Here is a 22,123-nt window from a genome sequence, read left to right on the forward strand (position 1 = left end):
TGGCCTAAATTTAAAACCAACTTTGAGTTTACTATATATTTTTTATAACAAAGTAAAAAATATTGTTTTTCTTCAAAATTTTTGGCCTTTTTTTGTTTATAGCGTGAAAAATAAAAAGCGCACAGGTGATCAAATACCGAAAGAAAGCTCTATTTGTGTGAAAAAAAGGACGTAAATTTATATTGAGTGCAGCATTGCATGACCACGCAATTATCAGTTGAATTAGTGCAGCGCCGAGTAGCAAAAAGAGGCCTGGTCATTAAGGGGGGTAAATCCTCTGGAGGTCAAGTGGTTAATTTCTGGCTAGCTGGAAATGATACACAAACCTTTTCCCACACTTGGAGATTCATACATCACCTTCCCCATGCAAGGTCTTTGATCTCTGACTAGCTGGGACTGACATACAGTACACACCTTTCCCACACTTTAGAAATCAGCACTACGTTGTACCCATGTGACATCTTTGATTGCTCGCTAGCTAAGATGGACATGCAAACTCCTCCTGCACCTAAGAAATTCATACATCATTGTTCCCATGAAAGGTCTTTGATTTGTGGCCAGCTGGGTTTGACATACACATCTTGCCCGCACCTTAGAAATGAGCACATCATCATTCCCATGTGAAATCCCTGATGTCCCATAAGCTTGCATTGACATACAAACCTTTCCAACACATTAGAAATGAAAACTTTATTGTTCTTTTGTGAGATCTGATTTCTAACTAGATGGGATTGACATTTTACTGCTCGCTTGTGAGATCGCTGATAGCTGCTGGCTGCATTTGACAAACAGTTCCCGCACTTGGGAAATTAACACACCATTGTTCCCACTGTGAGATCTCTGATTTCTGGCTAGCTGGGATAGACAAACCTTTCCCGCACTTGATAACAGAGATATGTTAGTTCCCCGAGTGAGATCTTCGGTGTCTGACAAGCTGAGATTTACATACAAAACATTTCCCGCACTCAAGACACGAATATGGCTTTTCCCCGGTGTGAGATCTCTGATGTACAGCAAGGTCCGATTTCTGTGAAAAACATTTCCCACACGTTGGGCAGGAATAAGGCTTCTCCCCAGTGTGAGATCTCTGATGTCTTATAAGATGCGATTTCTGTACAAAACATTTGCCGCACTCGGGACATAAAAATGGCTTTTCACCTGTGTGGGATCTCTGATGTACGGCAAGGTCTGATCTATGTGAAAAAAGTTTCCCACACTCAGAACAGGCGTGTGGCTTCTTCCCAGTGTGGGACCTTTGATGTGTGACAAGATGCGATCGGTGTACGAAATGTTTCCCGCACTCAAGACACAAATATGGCTTCTCTCCCGTGTGAGTTCTTAGGTGGGCAGTGAGGTAGGATTTCTGGACGAAACATTTCCCGCACTCGGAGCACGAATACCGTTTCTCGCCGGTGTGATATTTCTGATGGACAGTAAGGGCAGACTTGTGTTTGAAGGTTTTCCCGCACTCGGTACACAAATAGGGCTTCTCGACCACGTGAGACCTCTGATGTCTGGCAAGATGCGATTTCTTAAAGAAACCTTTCCCGCACTCGGGACACGTATGGGACCTCTCCCCCAAGTGGATCTGCTGATGTCCGAGAAGGACGCTTCTCAGTGAAAAGCTCTTCCCGCACTCAGAGCAGGAATAAGGCTTGTGCCCCGTGTGGACTCTCTGATGTATAGCCAACTGCGACTTAAACAAGTAGCTTTTCCCGCACGCAGAACAAGAGTGTGGCTTCTCACCCGTATGAGATCTCTGGTGTCGGACAAGGTGCGACTTCTTGACGTAACTTCTCCCGCACTCGGAGCAAGAGAAGGGTTTCTGTCCCGTGTGAACTCTGTCGTGGGCCTCTAGTTGGGATTTAAACAAAAACCTCTTCCCGCACACGGTGCAAGAATGGGGCTTGTCGGTCCGGTGAGATCTTTTGTGTGCTTGGAGGCTTGATTTGAAATTAAAACATCTCCCACACTCCGCACAGGAAAATATCCTCTGCCTCTGAACTCCGGCTTGGGATTTCTTGGGATCTGGTGATGCCACCGCACTCAGAAGTGCAAGATGGTCAACTGAAGTCAAAGAGCTTCCTCTAGGAGAACCTTGCGAAACGTCCTCATCTTCAGGTTTACAGTCCAGGGCTGAGGTGAGAGGATCCACAGGGGTGGTTGTCGTGGTGTCGCATTGATGTGCTTCAAAACAAATAAAAAGATGAATAGATTATGAGGCGAGCAGAACAGTTGGATCAAAGCAGAACCTGGATCTGTCATGGAATACCTGGCTCTGGAACCTGTAGAGGTACAACCAGGCGTGTGTGGCATCCTGGGACTACAGAGGATGGAGACATCTCTCTGGTGGGTTCCCATGACTGGATCCATCTACCTGATGATGGTGAGGGATGATGTGACCTCCCTGTGTGGCATCCAGGACTACAGAGGATGGGGACATCTCTCTGGTGGGTTCCCATGACTGAATCCATCTACCTGATGATGGTGTGACCTTCCTGTGTGGAATCCCGGGAATACAGAGGATGGGGACATCTCTCTGGTGGGTTCCCATTACTGGATCCATCTACTTGATGATGGAGAGGGATGGTGTGACCTCCCTGTGTGGCATCCCGAGACTACAGAGGACAGGGACATCTCTCTGGTGGGTTCCCATGACTGGATCCATCTACCTGATGATGGTGTGACCTTCCTGTGTGGAATCCCCGGAATACAGAGGATGGGAACATCTCTCTGGTGGGTTCCCATTACTGGATCCATCTACTTGATGATGGAGAGGGATGGTGTGACCTCCCTGTGTGGCATCCCGGGACAACAGAGGATGGAGACATCTCTCTGGTGGGTTCCCATTACTGGATACATCTACCTGATGATGGTGTGATCTTCCTGTGTCGAATCCATGGAATACAGAGGATGGAGCCTCCGTACTGCTCTCTCCTTTCCAATAAAGTCTCCTCTTACCCGGTGATGTGAGGGGCGGCTGATTCTCAATCATGACGTCCTTGTAGAGGTCCTTGTGTCCTTCTAAATTGTCCGTGTCCTGCATCACATCATCCTCCTCATCTTCTTCTTTGATCTCTTCTTTAACAATAATCTTAAAAAAATCCAGGTATCCACTCTGAAGAGATCAGGAAAACAATGAGAGCGGTTACAATTTATATAATATACAAAATCGCAATGTAACCATTTCTTATGGTTAGGAAAGTTTCTACCTGATGATGGTGAGGGATGGTGTGACCTTCCTGTGTGGAATCCCGGGAATACAGAGGACGGGGACATCTCTCTGGTGGGTTCCCATGACTGGATCCATCTACCTGATGATGGTGAGGAATGGTGTAATCTTCCTTTTTTCCTTCTGAAAACTCCTCCATCCCTCCATACTCCTCATCCTCCTCTTTATACTTTTCTTTAGGAATAATAATATCATCCCCGAGGATTCCACTCTGAATATATCATAAAAAATGCATTGTAACAAACATGCTGTGTATAAATCAGAACCACCAATAATTGTCAATCATCTACCTGATGATGGTGAGGGATGGTGTGACCTTCCTGTGTGGAATCCCAGGAATACAGAGGACGGGGACATCTCTCTGGTGGGTTCCCATGACTGGATCCATCTGTAGGAAACACACACACTGACTGAATCCATTGTTTCTATGTGTTTATCAGATGATGGGGGATCTAGGTGGATCCTCCGTACTGCTCTCTCCTTTACAATAAAGTCTCCTCTTACCCGGTGATGTGAGGGGCGGCTGATTGTCCATCATGACGTCCTTGTAGAGGTCCTTGTGTCCTTCTAAATACTCCCACTCCTCCATGGAGAAATAGACAGTGACATCCTGACACCTTATAGGAACCTGACACACACAATGATACAGTCACCATCCAGACACATCCCTTGTCTGTTACTGGAGAATGTCCCAGAATTCCCGGCACCGCTCACCTCTCCTGTCAGCAGCTCCATCATCTTCTTGGTGACTTCTAGAATCTTCTGCATGTTGTATCTCTCAGGGTTTAGGGAGTCACATGGAGGCACTGTGATGGTCATATGATCACCTGACTTCAGAAGAGGAAACTTCTGTATTGGGGAACCAATAGGAACATGTTAGACTCTAAGAATCCTCCTCACCTCTCCGGTCAGGTCTGTGTGATGTCATGTGACCTCCCAGAATCCTCCTCACCTCTCCGGTCAGGTCTGTGTTTTATTAATAGAGATGAGAGTGATGTCACGTGACCTCCCAGAATCCTCCTCACCTCTCTGGTCAGGTCTGTGTTTTATTAATAGAGATGAGAGTGATGTCATGTGACCTCCCAGAATCCCCCTCACCTCTCCGGTCAGGTCCGTGTTTTATTAATAGAGATGAGAGTGATGTCATTTGACCTCCCAGAATCCTCCTCACCTCTCCGGTCAGGTCTGTGTTTTATTAATAGAGATGAGAGTGATGTCATGTGACCTCCCAGAATCCTCCTCACCTCTCTGGTCAGGTCTGTGTTTTATTAATAGAGATGAGAGTGATGTCATGTGACCTCCCAGAATCCTCCTCACCTCTCCGGTCAGCAGGTAGAAGATCTCCAGGGTGAGGTTTAGTATCCTCTCGGTGATGCCACTCTCGACTTCCTCCATCCTCAGTGATCTGATTAAGTGATCTAGAGAAGATGCTTCTCCCTGTAGACAGATAATACAATGACAATGATCGGATCAGGATGAATAGTATCTGTAGAAGGTTCTCGGCACATAGTGGACTTTTTGTGTTGATGTCAAGAGAGTGGACAGTATCAGGACCATGAATCGATTCTGCTGATTTGTAATTAGTAATGACCAAAACACATCTGGGTTCAGTTGGAGAACGCTTTGCCAAATACAAACCCTACTGGAGTCAATGGGAGCTGATTGTAAAAATTAGTCCTGGAAATAAAAGACGTCACTGATGGGGGAGGAAGAGGACGGGCGCGACGGTGGAGGAAGAGGACGGGCGCGACGGTGGAGGAAGAGGACGGGCGCGACGGTGGAGGAAGAGGACAGACGCGACGGTGGAGGAAGAAGGCGGATAGGACGGTGGAGGAAGAGGGCAGATAGGACAGTGGAGGAAGAGGACAGATAGGACGGAGGAGGAAGAGGACAGACATAACTGTGGAGGAAGAAGATGCACGTGGCGATAGAGGAAGAGGACGTGACTATGTAGGACGAGGACAGACATGAAGATGGAGGAAGAGGATGAACACGACGATCGAGGACAGACATGAGGATGAGGATGGACACGATGATCCAGGACAGATGTGATGGTGGAGGAAGAGGACAGATGTGATGGAGGAGGATGGACACGACGATCAAGGACAGACGTGATGATGGAGGAAGAGGACGGACACAACGATCGAGGACAGATGTGATGATGGAAGAAGAGGACGGACATATTGATGGAGGAAGAGGACGGACATGACAGGGGGTTACTGGGTGTAAATATAAAATCAGATCCTATTACCTCCTCCGCTGCCACTTCCAGCAATGTCTCCTCTCTACTTCCTCCAGACTCACCTCTCACTCAGACCTTTTTATTTATACCTGACATCACATCCTGTCTTTAGGTACCATAAAGACTTCCTGCTTTGTTCGACCTGATATGAGCAAGACTACCATCTTATGGAGCCCAGAGGAACTGCAGTCAGTTCAACAGTTATCTGAACCCCATCTTGCTTTGCGTCTCCCCATGATCTCAGCTTGGTAAGTATTCATCTTAGGCTTCAATAGTAAAATTACCCCCAAAAAAGTTTGAAAATAACTTAACGGTCAACAAGAAATCGACTTAACTGGACGAGACGTTTCAGAACTTTGTGGAAGTTCCATGACCCAAGCACTGTCTGTCTCACGTGGATGAGGAGCCCATATCCTGCTCATATCACCTTCTCTGTGTGGAGGAACTTCTCATCTGGTGACCAATCGTTTCTTCCAACTGGCTCGCCATTTCATCAGAGACCTCCTTACCCCAAGGTCCTCACCAGAGCCACCTTTACATCAGAGACCCCCCTTTTATTACAAATCTCCATCAAAGTTCCTCCTTACATAAGAGCGCCCATTGCATCAGAGTTCACCTTAAGAGATCCTTCTTACATCAGAGTCCCCATCAAAGTCCCTTTTTACATTAGGGTACCCATCAAAAAATCTATTACATTAGGGTTCTAATCAGAGTCCCCTACTTACATCAGGCACTTCATCAGAGCCCCCCTCTTACACCAAGATCCCCATCAGAGAGCCCATCAAAGTCCCCCCTTATACCAGGTCCCCCATCAGCGGCCCCCTTACATCAGGGTTCCCATCAGATTCCCCCCCCTTACATCAGGGTCCCATTCAGAGTCTCCTTTTACATCAGGGTCCCCCTCTTACGCCACGGTCCCCAGCAGAGACCCCTTTAAAGTCCCCCCATCAGAGTCCCCCCTTACATCAGGGTTCCCATCAGAGCTACCTATTACATCAAGGTCCCCATCAAAGTTCGTCCTTACACGAGAGCCCCCATTGCATCAGAGTCAAGCTAAGAAGTCCCCACTTACATTGGGTCCCCCATCAGCAACCCCTTTACATCAGGTCCCCCATCAGCAACCCCCTTACATCAGGGTCCCCATCAGAATCCCCTCTTACATCAGGGTTTCTATCAGAGCCTGCCCCCCCCCCCTTACATCAAGGACCCCATCAGAGTCCCCAACAAAGTTCCTCCTTACTTAAGAGCCACCATTGCATCAGAGTTCCCATCTAAGTCCCTTTTTTTTACATTAGGATCCCCATCAGTGCCCCCTTTACATCAGAGTCCCCATCAAAGCTCCTCCTTACACAAGAGCTCCCATTGCATCAGAGCCTACCTTAGGAGGCCCTCCTTACATCAGAGTATCCCCTTACATCAGGGCCCCCCATCAGATTCCCCCCTTACACTAGGGTTCCAATCAGAGCCCCCCACCCTTACATCAGGGTGCTCATCAGAGCTCCCTTTACAGTGAGGAACAGAAGTATTTGAACACCCTGCGATTTTGCAAGTTCTCCCACTTAGAAATCATGGAGGGGTCAGAAATTCACATTGTAGGTTCATTCCCACTCTGAGAGACAGAATTAAAAAAAAATTCAGGAAATCACATTGTATGATTTGTAAAGAATTTATTTGTCTTGCACTGCTGAACATAAGTATTTGAACACCTGAGAAACAGCAAGAATTCTGGCTCTCAAAGACCTGTTACTGTGCCTTTAAAACGTCCATCTCTACTCCACTCATTAATCTAACTTAGTAGCACCTGTCTGAGCTCTTTAAAGACACCTGTCCACCCCACAGTCAGTCAGACACCAACTACTACCATGGGCAAGACCAAAGAGCTGTCAAAAGACACCAGAGACAAAATTGTGGACCTCCACAAGGCTGGAAAGGGCTACGGGGCAATTGCCAAGTAGCTTGGTGAAAATAGATCAACTGTTGGAGCAATTGTTAGAAAATGGAGGAGGCTAAAGACAACTGTCAGTCTCCCTCGGACTGGGGCTCCATGCAAGATCTCACCTCGTGGGGTATCACTGATGATAAGAAAGTTGAGGAATCAGCCCAGAACTACAAGGGAGGAGCTGGTCAATGACATGAAGAGAGCTGGGACCACAGTTTCAAAGGTCACTGTCGGTAGAACACTACGCCGTCATGGTTTCAAATCATGCATTGCACGGAAGCTTCCCCTGCTCAAGTCATCACATGTCCAGGCCTGTCTGAAGTTTGCCAATGACCATCTGGATGATCCAGAGGAGGCATGGGAGAAAGTCATGTGGTCAGATGAGACCAAAGTAGAACTTTTTGATCTAAACTTCACTCGTCGTGTTTGGAGGAAAAAGAAGGATGAGTTGCATCCCAAGAACACCATCCCTACTGTGAAGCATGGGGGTGGTAACATCATGCTTTGGGGGTGCTTTTCTGTGAAGGGGACAGGACGACTGCACTGTATTAAGGAGAGGATGAATGGGGCCATTTATTGTGAGATTTTGAGCAACAACCTACTTCCCTTAGTCAAAGCATTGAAGATGGGTCGTGGCTGGGTCTTCCAACATGACAACGACCCGAAGCACACAGCCAGGATAACCAAGGAGTGGCTCCGTAAGAAGCATATCAAGGTTCTGGAGTGGCCTAGCCAGTCTCCAGACCTAAATCCAATAGAACATCTTTGGAGGGAGCTGAAACTCCGTGTTGCTCAGCGACAGCCCCGAAACCTGACAGATCTAGAGGAGATCTGTGTGGAGGAGTGGGCCAAAATCCCTGTTGCAGTGTGTGCAAACCTGGTCAAGAACTACAGGAAACGTTTGACCTCTGTAATTTCAAACAAAGGCTTCTGTACCAAATATTAACACTGATTTTCTCAGGTGTTCAAATTGTTATGTTCAGCAGTGCAAGACAAGTACATTCTTTACAAATTATACAATGTGATTTCCTGAATTTTTTTTTAAATTCTGTCTCTCAGAGTGGGAATGCACCTACAATGAGAATTTCAGACCCCTCTATGATTTCTAAGTGGGAGAACTTGCAAAATCACAGGGTGTTCAAATACTTCTGTTCCTCACTGTATATCAGAGTCCCACTGAAAGTCTACTTACAAGGTAAGGCCTACACCCTTACCTTGCTTACAGCGTGGCTGTAGTCATGGCACAGGGCAGGGGCTGAAGCAGGTATGGATAGGAGAAGTTCCATCCTCCTACTGGGACCAGCTTGTTATCAGTTACTAGGACATCGGCGGTCCTAGCAACCAAGCAACTGGATGATTACAGCACAGTGAGGGGAACCTGGCCAGATGCAAGGTAGTAGCAGACCAGATTTCAGAAGCCAATTACGACAACTTTAATTCCTTTAAAGACCATCCAAGACAACTCAAAATGAACCTTCACCCCACCACCACCATCACCTCCACCACCTCATGTTCTAACTTTTCCCCTTCTCATTCTCCATTGTTACTCCTCTTTCTATCGCGTACATGTACACATTGGGTATGCATTTGGAATTTTTTGTACAACTGTTGGAGAATAATAAAGTTTTTGTTTTCTTTTTCAATGCAGTAGACCATCACTGAGCAACTGTTGAGATGTCGATTTTAGTTTTTTTTTTTATTGAGGATCTTCGAGACAGAAGCAGATAATACAAATACAAAGAGATTCACTTCATCACAATAAACAAGGGTGTCCCAGCAGCTCCATATGAAATCCTCGTACCGGCCTTGATCCGTCAATAACGTCTGGGATTCAGGCGGTGGTGGTCCTCAACGGTCCAAGGGGCCAGAGCAAAAAAGCAGATTGGAAACCCAAAAAAAGGGCCAAGGTATCCACTGGAAAAAGAGCCCTTATAGGGCAGTACGCACTTGGGAAGCTTGCACCTTGTGGGGTTGGATTCATTGAGTGATCTCCATGGGGCTTTGAGCAGATTGGAAACCCAACAACAGGTCCAAGGTATCCACGGGAAACAGAGCCCTTTTAGGGCAGTACGCACTTGGGAAGCTTGCACCTTGTGGGGTTGGATTCATCGAGTGATCTCCATGGGGCTTCGAGCAGATTGGAAACCCAATAAAAGGCCCAAAGTATCCACTGGAAAAAGAGCTCTTATAGGGCAGTACGTACTTGGGAAGCTTGCACCTTGTGGGGTTGGATTCATTGGGTGATCTCCATGGGGCTTTGAGCAGATTGGAAACCCAATAACAGGTCCAAGGTATCCACTGGAAAAAGAGCTCTTATAGGGCAGTACATATCTAAACCGAGAAAAACAATAAAAAGAAAAGATGAAATGGCCTACATCTGGTGAGGTTGCGGTGATCCAAATGGGTGGAACCATGCAATCTTCTACGAACGCAGGTGGAAAAAAGGCCCAGTCTTCATGCGGGGTGAAATTGGTCACTCTTGATGCTGGAGGGGTTCTTGTCCTGGATCCTCTATGGGTTCTCAGGTGGGTATTGTACTGGTAGGATGAGAGAAGATAAAATGTTGGTTGGTGAAACGAATGGCAGAGGTGCCCAATGTGGTGTGTCTAAGGATGGGTCGGAGTCATCAAATTAGGCAAATATCAGCTTTATTTTATGGGAATCACCATGTTCAATTAACTTGATGGCTCCAACCCATCTTTAGACTCATCACATTGGGTGCCACTGCCATTCGATTCGCCAACTGCCCTTTTATCTTTGAAAAAAGAAAGATGGAAGCACACACTGGGAAGTTTCCCGGCTTTCAGTGTATCAGGCTTCAGCTTTGCCTGCTCCCAAGCTATGCCCATCTAATACATTTCACCAGCTCGGTGGTAGACTAAACCCATGAGGGAAGCTGAAGCCTTTCTGATACACTGAGATCCGGGTGGCTTCCTCGTGTGCACTTCCATCTTTCTTTTTTCACAGTTAATGACCAGGATAAGCCCGACCCTTGGGAAGCTTGCATCTGGTGGGGTTGGATTCACCGGGTGATCTCCATGGGGCTTCGAGCAGATTGGAAACCCAATAAAAGGCCTAAGGTATCTACTAGAAAAAGATGCGAGGCAAAAGAGCCCTTATAGGGCAGTACGTATCTAAATGTAGTTCTTTCCTCAACCGAGAGAAAAAAGATAAAAAGAAAAGATGAAATGACCTACAACTGGTGAGGTTGCGGTGATCCAAATGTGTGGAACTACGCAACCTTCTATGAACGCAGGTGGAAAAAAGGTCCTGTCTCCATGCGGGGTGAAATTGGTCACTCTCGATGCTGGAGGGGTTCCAATCCTGGATCCTCTATGTTTATTGTACTGGTAGGATGAGAGAAGATAAAATGTTGGTTGGTGAAACGAACGGCAGAAGCGCCCAATGTGGTGTGTCTAAGGATGGGTCGCAGTCATCAAATTAGGCAAACATCAGCTTTATTTTATGAGAATCACCATGTTCAATTAACTTGATGGCTCCAACCCATCCTTAGACACACCACATTGGGTGCCTCTGCTATTCGATTCGCCAACTGCCGTTTTATCTTTGAAAAAAGATGGAAGCAAACACTGGGGAGCTACCCGGCTTTCAGTGCATCAGGCTTCAGCTTTGCCTCCTCCCAAGCCACACCCATCTAACGCTTCACCAGCTCCTGGGCTCGGTGGTAGATGAAGCCCATGAGGGAAGCTGAAGCCTTTCTGATACACTGAGATCCGGGCGGCTTCCTGGTGTGCACTTCCATCTTTTTTTTTTTTTTTACAGTTAATGACCAAGAGAAGCCCAGCCCTTGGGAAGCTTGCACCTGGTGGAGTTGGATTCACCGAGTAATTTCAATGGGGCTTCGAGCAAATTGGAAACCCAATAAAAGGCCCAAGGTGTCCACTGGAAAAAGATGTGAGGCAGGAGAGCCCTTATAAGGCAGTACGTATCTAAATGTAGTTCTTTCCTCAACTGAGAGAAAAAAGATAAAAAGAAAAGATGAAATGGTCTACATCTGGTGAGGTTGAAGTGATCCAAATGGGTGGAACCACGCAATCTTCTACGAACGCAGGTGGAAAAAAGGTCCTGTCTCCATTCGGGGTGAAACTGGTCACTCTTGATGCTGGAGGGGTTCCAATCCTGGATCCTCTATGGGTCTGCAGGTGGGTATTGTACTGGTAGGATGAGAGAAGATAAAATGTTGGTTGGTGAAACGAATGGCAGAGGCACCCAATGTGGTGTGTCTAAGGATGGGTCGCAGTCATCAAATTAGGCAAACATCAGCTTTATTTTATGGGAATCACCATGTTCAATTAACTTGATGGCTCCAACCCATCCTTAGACACACCACATTGGGTGCTTCTGCCATTCGATTCGCCAACTGTCCTTTTATCTTTGAAAAAAGAAAGATGGAAGCACAGACTGGGAAGCTACCCGGCTTTCAGTGTATCAGGCTTCAGCTTTGCTGCCTCCCAAGCCATGCTCATGTAACACGCTTCACCAGCTCTTGGGCTCGGTGGTAGACCAAGCCCATGAGGGAAGCTGAAGCCTGATACACTGAGATCCGGGCGGCTTCCTGGTGTGCACTTCCATCTTTCTTTTTTCAGTTAATGACCAGGAGAAGCCCAGCCCTTGGGAAGCTTGCACCTGGTGGGGTTGGATTCACCAAGTGATCTCCATGGGGCTTCAAGTGGTGTTTCGGGCCAGTCTGGCTTTTTACCTCCTTTCACCCTACTGTGCAACTTTTTAAACAAATGTTGTCTAAGTCTACCTACATTTGGTACACCATAATCAAGGGGCCTTCCTTAGTGGGACACTGACAAATCTAGAAGTGTCACAATGAGACTCCAACTTTTCATGTGGAAATTTGGGAATGTGGGGAGAGAGAGCATGATTAGAGTGATCTAGGGTGTGGTGTTTGAGTCAAAAGAGGACATATACTAAGGAGTTAGAGGGAAAGGATGGGAAAGGGGGTTATGGAAAGGCAGTTCTATGGGGGGAAATAAGACAGATATAAGGGTGGAAGGAGTCTCCTAATGAAGGATCCAGCTACCTGGGAAGGAGAATGAGGCTCTGTGAGGTCTATTTCCCTTGGATAATCTTGACAGTCGAGAGGGCTAAATGGCCCTGGTCTTGACAGTCGAGAGGGCTAGATGGCCCTGGTCTTGACAGTCGAGAGGGCTAGATGGACCTGGTCTTGACAGTCGAGAGGGCTAGATGGACCTGGTCTTGACAGTTTGGAGGGTTAGCTGTCACTGGTCTTGACAGTCCGGAGGCCAAGGCGGGCCTGGTCTTTACAGTCCGGAGGCCAAGGCGGGCCTGGTCTTGACAGTCCGGAGGCCTAGGCGGGCCTGGTCTTGACAGTCCGGAGGCCTAGGCGGGCCTGGTCTTGACAGTCCGGAGGCCTAGGCGGGCCTGGTCTAGGCAGTCGAGAGAGCTAGACGGGCCTGGTCTAGGCAGTCGAGAGAGCTAGACGGGCCTGGTCTAGGCAGTCGAGAGAGCTAGACGGGCCTGGTCTAGGCAGTCGAGAGAGCTAGGTGGGCCTGGTCTAGGCAGTCGAGAGAGATAGGCGGGCCTGGTCTAGGCAGTCGAGAGAGATAGGCGGGCCTGGTCTAGGCAGTCGAGAGAGATAGGCGGGCCTGGTCTAGGCAGTCGAGAGAGATAGGCGGGCCTGGTCTAGGCAGTCGAGAGAGCTAGGCGGGCCTGGTCTAGGCAGTCGAGAGAGCTAGGCGGTCCTGGTCTAGGCAGTCGAGAGAGATAGGCGGGCCTGGTCTAGGCAGTCGAGAGAGATAGGTGGGCCTGGTCCTTGTGAGTTCGTTGGTGTCTGGCTAGGTCCGACGTACAAATAAAATATTTCCCGCACTCAGGACAGCAATATGGCCTCTCGCCTGTGTGAGACCTCTTGTGCACGTTGAGATCTGACTTTTGTAGGAAACGTTTCCCACACTCTGGACACACATGAGGCTTCTCAGCTGTGTGAGTTCTTTGGTGTCTGGCAAGGAGTGATTTATGGACATAACATTTCCCGCACTCGAGACACCAATGTGGCTCACCCTTATGAGACCTTTGATGTAGAAGAAGATACGGTTTACATGCAAAACTTTTCCCGCACTCTGAACACAAAAAGGGCTTCTCGCCCGTGTGAAGTCTCTGATGCACAGCGAGTGCGGCTTTGCTTACATAACATTTCCCGCACTCAGGGCACGAATGAGGCTTCTCGCCCGTGTGAGATCTTAGATGGACATCAAGGTCTGATTTACGAAGATAGCATTTCCCGCACTCTAAACACAAAAACGGCTTCCCGTCCTTGTGAGTCCTTTGGTGTCTGGTTACGTCTGATGTACAAGCAAAGCATTTCCCGCACATAGGACAGGAAAACGGTTTCTCGCCTGTGTGAGACCTCTTGTGCACGACCAGGTCTGATTTCTGCAGGAAACATTTACCACACTCGGAGCACACATGAGGCTTCTCTCCTGTGTGAGTTCTTTGGTGTCTAGCAAGGACTGATTTATGGACATAACATTTCCCGCACTCAGGACACGAATGAAGCTTCTCGGTTGTGTGACACCTTTGGTGGACATTAAGGTCTGATCTACGGAAAAAACCTTTCCCGCACTTGGAGCATAAATACGGCTTCTCCCCAGTGTGAGATCTCTGGTGAATGACCAAAAGTGACTTCTTAAGAAAACGTTTCCCGCACTCAGCACATGTATGGAACCTCTCGCCGAACGTATTGTTTTGCACTGAACATTTTTTCGCGCCCTCAGAGCAGTAAGGGGTTTCCCTTCCACGTCTCAGATCGGGAGGAGAAGGTTCCTCAAGACCAAAGGGATCTGGGGATCCATCCATACTGACAATTCCGGGGGTGACAGGAGGCCATGTCATAAAAGACAAGTCCCCGGGATTGGACTGATCCGGTGATCTGCCCACCTCCACAAAGCTTGGATGACTATCTGATAGAACAACAAAAGATCCCGAGGAGCCTCGGCTGAAGCCTTCAAGATCTGGAGAATCCTCTGAAGTCTTCATGTGGTGTCCAAGTCCTGAAGAAGAAAATAAAAATTAAAAAAAAAAAATTGATTATAGATATAAATTTTTTTTTTAAATATATACACTTTTATTGATTTCCTTTTAATATATATATATATATATACATACACACACATATACATACACACACACACATATACATACAGTTGTGTTCAAAATAATAGCAGTGTGTTGGAAAAAGTGAATAAAGCTGAAAATCCTTCTAATGGCTTTTATTTCCATACACACAAATGCATTGGGAACATTACACATTCTATTCCAAATCAAACCATGAAGAAAAATAGATCAATTTTTTTAGAGGAACAACACATATTTGAAGAAAAGTGAATATTAGACTGTTCAAAAAAATAGCAGTGTTTGTATTCTTCTTTACAAACTCAAACATTCACTATATAAACTGAAAAATGGTTGAAGATTTTGCTTTCCTTTGAATCACTTAATTAATATTTAGTTGTATAATCACTTTCTGAGAACTGCTGTACATCTGTGTTGCATGGAGTCAACCAACTTCTGGCACCTGTGAACAGGTATTCCAGCCCAGAATGATTGGACTACATTCCAGTTCTTCTCTCTTTCTTGGTTTTGCCCCAGAAACTGCATTTTTGATGTCACCCCACAAGTTGTCTATTGGATTAAGATCCGGGGATTGGGCTGGCCACTCCATAACGTCAACCTTGTTGGTCTGGAACCAAGATGTTGTATGTTTACTGGTGTGTTTGGGGTCGTTGTCTTGTTGGAACACCCATTTCAAGGGCATTTCCTCTTCAGCATAAGGCAGCATGACCTCTTCAAGTATTCTGATGTATTCAAACTGATCCATGATCCCTGGTATGCGATAAATAGGCCCAACACCGTAGTATGAGAAACATCCCCATATCATGATGCTTGCACCACCATGCTTCACGGTCTTCACAGTGTACTGTGGCTTGAATTCAGTGTTTGGGGGTCGTCTGACAAACTGTCTCCGGCCACTAGACCCAAAAAGAACAATCTTACTTTCATCAGTCCACAAAATGTTGCGCCATTTCTCTTTAGGCGAGTCAATGTGCTCTTTGGCAAATTGTAACCTCTTCAGCACATGTCTTTTTTTCAACAGTGGGACTTTGCGGGGGCTTCTTGCAGATAGCTTGGCTTCACATAGGCGTCTTCTAATTGTAACAGTAGCCATTTTGGCTATTCTTCTATCCATTCGAATGGTAGTTTTTCTCTTTCTTCCATGTCTTTCAGGTTTTGGTTGCCATTTTAAAGCATTTGCGATCATTTTAGCTGAGCAGCCTATCATTTTCTGCACTTCTTTATATGTTTTCCCCTCTCCAATCAACTTTTTAATCAAGGTACGCTGTTCTTCTGAACAATGTCTGGAACGACCCAGTTTCCTCAGAATTTCAGAGAGAAATGCACTGTAACCAGCATGTACAACATTTGCTGCCTTCCTTCCTTAAATAAGGGCAATAATTGCCACCTGTTTTTCAAAGAATGAATGACCTCACTAATAGAACTCCACACTGCTATTATTTTGAACATGTCCCTTTCAATTAGTGATTCAATTACACAGAATCAGCAGCATGCATGTCATGACTGTTGGGTCTGTTGGATTTCTATTACTCTACTATACCTGCTAGTAAATTATTTGCCATGTAGAAATATCATTTCTACCAAAAACAGTGATTGATCAGGTTAGTGATGTCTGACTACTATTATTTTGAACACAACTGTATATACACACATATATCTCTATCTAAATAAATATTTTTTTATATATAGATAAAAGTATATATAAAAAATGTACACGCACGCACGCACGCACGCACACACACACACACACAAATTCCAGATCAGGTTTGCCATAAGGAGAGGCTGAAAGCTGATCCCACGCTCGGCCCGCTAGAGACGCGCACGTCGGACAATCAGGTGTTGTTTCAGATTCGTTTGTTCATCGTTTTGTTTCGTCATATTCATCGTGTCGGATTTCATTTTGTATTTTCCAATTCGTACCGAACATTCGTTATTTTCAAATGGATTTGAAGTTCGAATTGCAAATTGATCTGTTTTATTGTATTATTTCTATTCTATTCCCTTTTACTCCATTGTATTCTATTTTCTATTCCTTTATGTTCTATTCTATTTTATTCTAGCCTACTCTGTTTTATTTTATTCTTTTTTCTGTTCTATTTTATTTTCTATTCCATTATGTTCTATTCTATTTTATTTATTCTACTCTTTATTTTCTGTTCTAGCGTTTTATTGTTTATTTTCCATTTTCTATTTTATTTTTTTCTATTTCCTCCCAGATTGTAAACTCTAATGAGCCGGGCCGACTTGTACCAAATTGTATTGTAACTGCCTTCATTTTGTAAAGCGCTGCACAAAGTGTTGGTGCAAAGGAAATGTATAATAATAATAATATTCTATTTTATTCTATTATTTTCTATTCAATTGCTTTATTTCCTATTTAATTCTAGTCTATTCTGTTTTATTCTATTCTTTTCTATTCCTTTGTTTTCTATCTTATTCTGTTCTGTTCTTTTCTATTCTAATTTATTCTATTACTTTATATTCTATTTTATTCCATTCTATTTAATTATATTCTATTATTTTCTATTCTATTATATTCCTCTATTTTCCATTTTACTAAATTTTTTTCTATATTCTCCTAAATTGTAACGAGCAGGGCCCTCGGTTTCCTCTTGTACCAAATTGTATTGTAACTGTAATGTCTGCCTTAATTTTGTAAAGCGCTGCGCAGACTGTTGGCACCATATAAATCCTGTATAATAATAATAATAATATTCTATTTTATCCTATTATTTTCTATTCTATTCCTTTATTTTCTCTTCTATTTTATTCTGTTCCTTTATTTTCTATTCTATTTAATTATATTCTATTATTTTCTGTTCTATTCCTTTATTTTTCTTTTTAGTCTATTTTATTTTTTTCTATTTCCTCCTAGATTGTAAGCTCTAACGAGCCAGGCCCACTTGTACCAAAAATTGTATTGTAACTGTACTGTCTGCCTTCATTTTGTAAAGGGCTGCGCAAACTGTTGGAGCTATATAAATCCTGTATAATAATAATAATCTATTTTTTTCTATTCCTTTATTTCCTTTTTAATTCTAGTCTATTCTGGTTTATTCTATTCTTTTATATTCCTTTGTTTTATATTTTATTCTGTTCTGTTCTATTCTGTTTTATTCTATTATATTTTCTATTCTATTATATTCCTTTATTTTTATTTTTAGTCTATTTATTCCTAGATTGTAAGCTCTAATGAGCAGGGCCCTCTTGTACCAAATTGTATTGTAACTGTAATGTCTGCCTTAATTTTGTAAAGGGCTGCACAAACTGTTGGTGCTATATAAATCCTGAATAATAAAATTCTATTTTTTTTATTCTATTCCTTTATTTTCTATTTAATTCTAGTCTATTCTGTTTTATTCTATTATTTTCTATTCCTATGTTTTCTATTCTGTTTTATTCCATTCTAATTTTCTATTCTATTTTAATCCTTTCATTTTCTATTTTATTCTAGTCTATTCTGTTTTTTTCTATTCTATTTTATTCCTTTATTTTCTATTTTATTTGGTTCTATTCTTTTATGTTCTTTTCTATTCATTTATTTTCTATTCTGTCCTAATATTTTCTGTTCTGCTCTAATTCATTCTATTTATTAATTTTCTATTTTATTCTATTCTATTATTTTTTTATTCTACACTATTTTATTCTGTTACTCTCTATTCTATTTTATGCCTTTATTTTCTATTTTAGTATATTCTTTTTTTCTATTCTATTCCTATATTTTCTATTTTAGTCTATTCTATTTTTTCTATTCTATTGCGTTATTTTCTATTTTATTTCATGTTAATCTATTCTATTATTTTATTTTCCATTCTATGCTCTTCTATCCTTTTCCGTTTATTTTCTATTCTATTTTATTTTCTATTTCATGCTATTCTATTCCATTTTATTTTCTATTTATCCTGTTCTAATCAATTCTATTCCTTTAATTTTTATTCTCTTCCATTTTATTTTATCCTTTTATTTTCTATTCTGTTCTATAAAGCAACCTAGGTAGGAATCATCATCTAATTTCACTTTTATTCCTGACTGTATTTATTGCAATATGCTTCTGTTTTGAATTCAAATTCATTTTCAAATTCGGATCATTCGTTTTATTATAATTTATTTTGGATTCGTTGATGGTGATCCGGAAATTCGGATACATCCGGATCGCAGAAGAACGAATTTTGATGTCTACAGTCCACCTCCCCATCAAGTGATCCTCTGGAGGTCCCTTGGAAGTATTTCTCACCCTTCTGATCATGAGAAGGTAAGAAGGAGACAGGAACAATGAGTATGACCCTCCATAGGGGAGACCACATGGAATTATGGGGCCAGGCTCCCCGCTTCTGCTGTCCTCCATCGCTAGGTCATGAACCCAAGAAGAACGTTCTACACACAATAATAGACAACAAAAATACTTTGTCTCCACCACCCACCTAGGCTGATCTCTGTAGGAACGTCCTCTTCTTTGACAGTCACCAACCTCACCACCTCCTCCACCGTCTCTTCTTCGTCCTCAATTCTATTAGCTTTTATTTTAGTCATTTCTTCGTTCTGATGAAGCAAAATGGTAAAAGAAATATATCAAATGAAGAATTACCAAAGAAGAATGTTGGATCGAACATCATACAAGCCATGGTGTTGTTGTAAGAAGAACCTTAACTCCACCTACCTGATGATGGTGAGGGATGGTGTGACCTGCCTGTGTGGAATCCTGGGAATACAGAGGACGGGGACATCTCTCTGGTGGGTTCCCATGACTGGATCTATCTACCTGATGATGGTGAGGGATAGTGTGACCTTCCTGTGTGGAATCCCGGGAATACAGAGGATGGGGACATCTCTGTGATGGGTTCCCATGACTGCATTCACCTACCTGATGATGGTGAGGGATGGTGTGACCTCCCTGTATGGAATCCCGGGAATACAGAGAACGGGGGCATCTCTCTGGTGGGTTCCTGGTATTAGGTGACTCCATCATAATGCTCTTGTATAGATCCTTGTGTCCTTCAAAAAGCTCCTTCACCACTCCATACTCCTCATCCTCCTCTTTATACTCTTCTTTAACAACAATAATATTGTCCTCGAGATTTCCACACTAAATATATAACAAAATATTCATTATAAAAAAAAACCTTGAATATAAATTATAACTAGCAGTAATTGTTAGTCCTCTACCTGGTAAAGTTCAGTATAGTTGTGACCTTCCTGTGTGGAATCCCGGGAGTACAGAAGACGGGAATATTTCTCTGGTGGGTTCCCATGGCTGGATCCATCTACCTGATGATGGTGAGGGATGGTGTGACCTTCCTGTGTGGAATCCCAGGAATACAGAGGATGGGGACATCTCTCTGGTGGGTTCCCATGACTGGATCCACCTATCTGATGATGGTGAGGGATGGTGGGACCTTCCTGTGTGGAATCCCAGGAATACAGAGGATGGGGACATCTCTCTGGTGGGTTCCCATGACTGGATCCATCTGTAGGAAACACACACACTGACTGAATCCATTGTTTCTATGTGTTTATCAGATGATGGGGGATCTAGGTGGATCCTCCGTACTGCTCTCTCCTTTCCAATAAAGTCTCCTCTTACCCGGTGATGTGAGGGGCGGCTGATTGTCCATCATGATATCCTTGTAGAGGTCCTTGTGTCCTTCTAAATACTCCCACTCCTCCATGGAGAAATAGACAGTGACACCCTGACACCTTATAGGAACCTGACACACACAATGATACAGTCACCATCCAGACACATCCCTTGTCTGTTACTGGAGAATGTCCCAGAATTCCCGGCACCGCTCACCTCTCCTGTCAGCAGCTCCATCATCTTCTTGGTGACTTCTAGAATCTTCTGCATGTTGTGTCTCTCTGGGTTTAGGGAGTCACATGGAGGCACTGTGATGGTCATATGATCACCTGACTTCAGAAGAGGAAATCTCTGTATTGAGTAACCAATAGGAACATCATGTTAGACTCCCAGAATCCTCCTCACCTCTCCGATCAGGTCTGTGTTTTATTAATAGAGATGAGAGTGATGTCATGTGACCTCCCAGAATCCCCCTCACCTCTCCGGTCAGGTCTGTTTTATTAATAGAGATGAGAGTGATGTCATGTGACCTCCCAGAATCCTCCTCACCTCTCCGGTCAGGTCTGTGTTTTATTAATAGAGATGAGAGTGATGTCATGTGACCTCCCAGAATCCCCCTCACCTCTCCGGTCAGGTCTGTGTTTTATTAATAGAGATGAGAGTGATGTCATGTGACCTCCCAGAATCCTCCTCACCTCTCCGGTCAAGTCTGTGTTTTATTAATAGAGATGAGAGTGATGTCATGTGACCTCCCAGAATCCTCCTCACCTCTCCGGTCAGCAGGTAGATGATCTCCAGGGTGAGGTGTAATATCTTCTCAGTGATGCCACTCTGATCCTCCTCCATCCTCATGGAGGTGGTTCTTTGATCGACGAACGTTTCTTTCTGTGGACAGGTAAGTAAATTGAGAATTACCTGGACTTTCAAATGCATTAGGATGGGGATATATCGCATGTCATCCAGTCAACTTACTGGTGGTCGTCTTATACCCTACTTAGGGAAGAGGAACCTCTCTTGCGAGAGAACATTCAAACAGAAGACAACCCTGCACCCCCATCTCATGTCTATTTCCATTGGAAACGTTCAAAGTGACCAACCTCCATCGTGCTTTAACCCGTGGTTACAAAACGGCTACCTATCTCTGGATGATATTTTTCCTCCATGGTCGAACAGAGGAAACCCAACGGGGTGACCACCAATATATAGAGTGTTATATTACATTTATTTACCAGTGAGCAATAGTGTGTTTTTTTTTTTTGTTTTTATGTCCATAATAAAATATAGAAAAAAACATACATTTTATATTTAAAACATTTCCATGCATCCTGGACCATAAAAGAATATTCAGGGGGTTACCGGGTGTAAACAGAAAATAAGACCTTATTTCCTCCTCTGCTGCCACTTCCACCGACGTCTCCTCTCTACTTCCTCCCAACTCACCTCTCACCCGGAACTTCCTTTTTATACATCACTTCCCATCTTCCATAGAGACTTCCTGTCTCAATACAAGTTAGATCGCTGCCTTTTGTAGCTCGGTGGAACTGCAGCCTGGAAAAATTGGTAAAAAAGTGAAATTAGTGACCAAAAAAAGGCAAAAAGAAAAAAAAATTGAATGAAAATATAAAAAACACAAAAAAAATTAAAAGATAAAAGAAAAAATTACTAAAAAAATTACTATAAAAAAATCAATTCAGCACTACTTTTTTATTCACACTAACATCCAAATATTCAGCATAAGCTTTCGGGGTGTATCCCGTTCTTCAAGGGCCAAGCAATGTTGTGTCCAAGGTTCTTTTGCTAAATTTTACCCCCTTACTACCAAATGAGCGGCAGTTGAATGTGTCAGGGGCAGACTGACCATTCGAGCACTCAGGCACTGCCTTTGGTACCTTTCATAGGCTTTTTTGGGTGTGGTTTGAGTGTGTGTGAGGACACAGGGGCCCCATGATCCCCTATTGCCCGGGGGGCCCCATGAGTTGTCAGTCCGCCCCTGGTCAGAGTACCAGATTG

At 44.0% G+C, this 22,123-nt stretch overlaps 2 protein-coding genes across 2 annotated transcripts in view; one reads left to right on the forward strand and one right to left on the reverse strand.

Moving 5' to 3' along the window:
* LOC149440459 (uncharacterized) overlaps nt 1-22,123 on the forward strand; it is a 200,408-nt gene that overhangs the window by 79,326 nt on the left and 98,959 nt on the right. The gene's annotated exons all lie outside the window — the stretch shown is intronic.
* Nucleotides 740-21,558, reverse strand: LOC149440465 (uncharacterized). Its single transcript, XM_089658507.1, is given in 17 exon segments — nt 740-2,187; nt 2,962-3,118; nt 3,213-3,443; nt 3,523-3,620; nt 3,737-3,860; nt 3,947-4,081; nt 4,550-4,683; nt 9,617-9,744; nt 11,256-11,385; nt 13,188-14,456; nt 18,960-19,077; nt 19,400-19,621; nt 19,702-20,003; nt 20,120-20,243; nt 20,330-20,464; nt 20,882-20,998; nt 21,470-21,558. Coding segments are annotated over 16 exon segments (4,839 nt in total). The 5' UTR covers nt 20,966-20,998; nt 21,470-21,558.

This window comes from Staurois parvus, unplaced genomic scaffold (assembly GCF_062004578.1).
Source record: "Staurois parvus isolate SC_StPar_1 unplaced genomic scaffold, SC_StPar_1.0 ptg001079l, whole genome shotgun sequence".
Classification (NCBI taxonomy): domain Eukaryota; kingdom Metazoa; phylum Chordata; class Amphibia; order Anura; family Ranidae; genus Staurois; species Staurois parvus.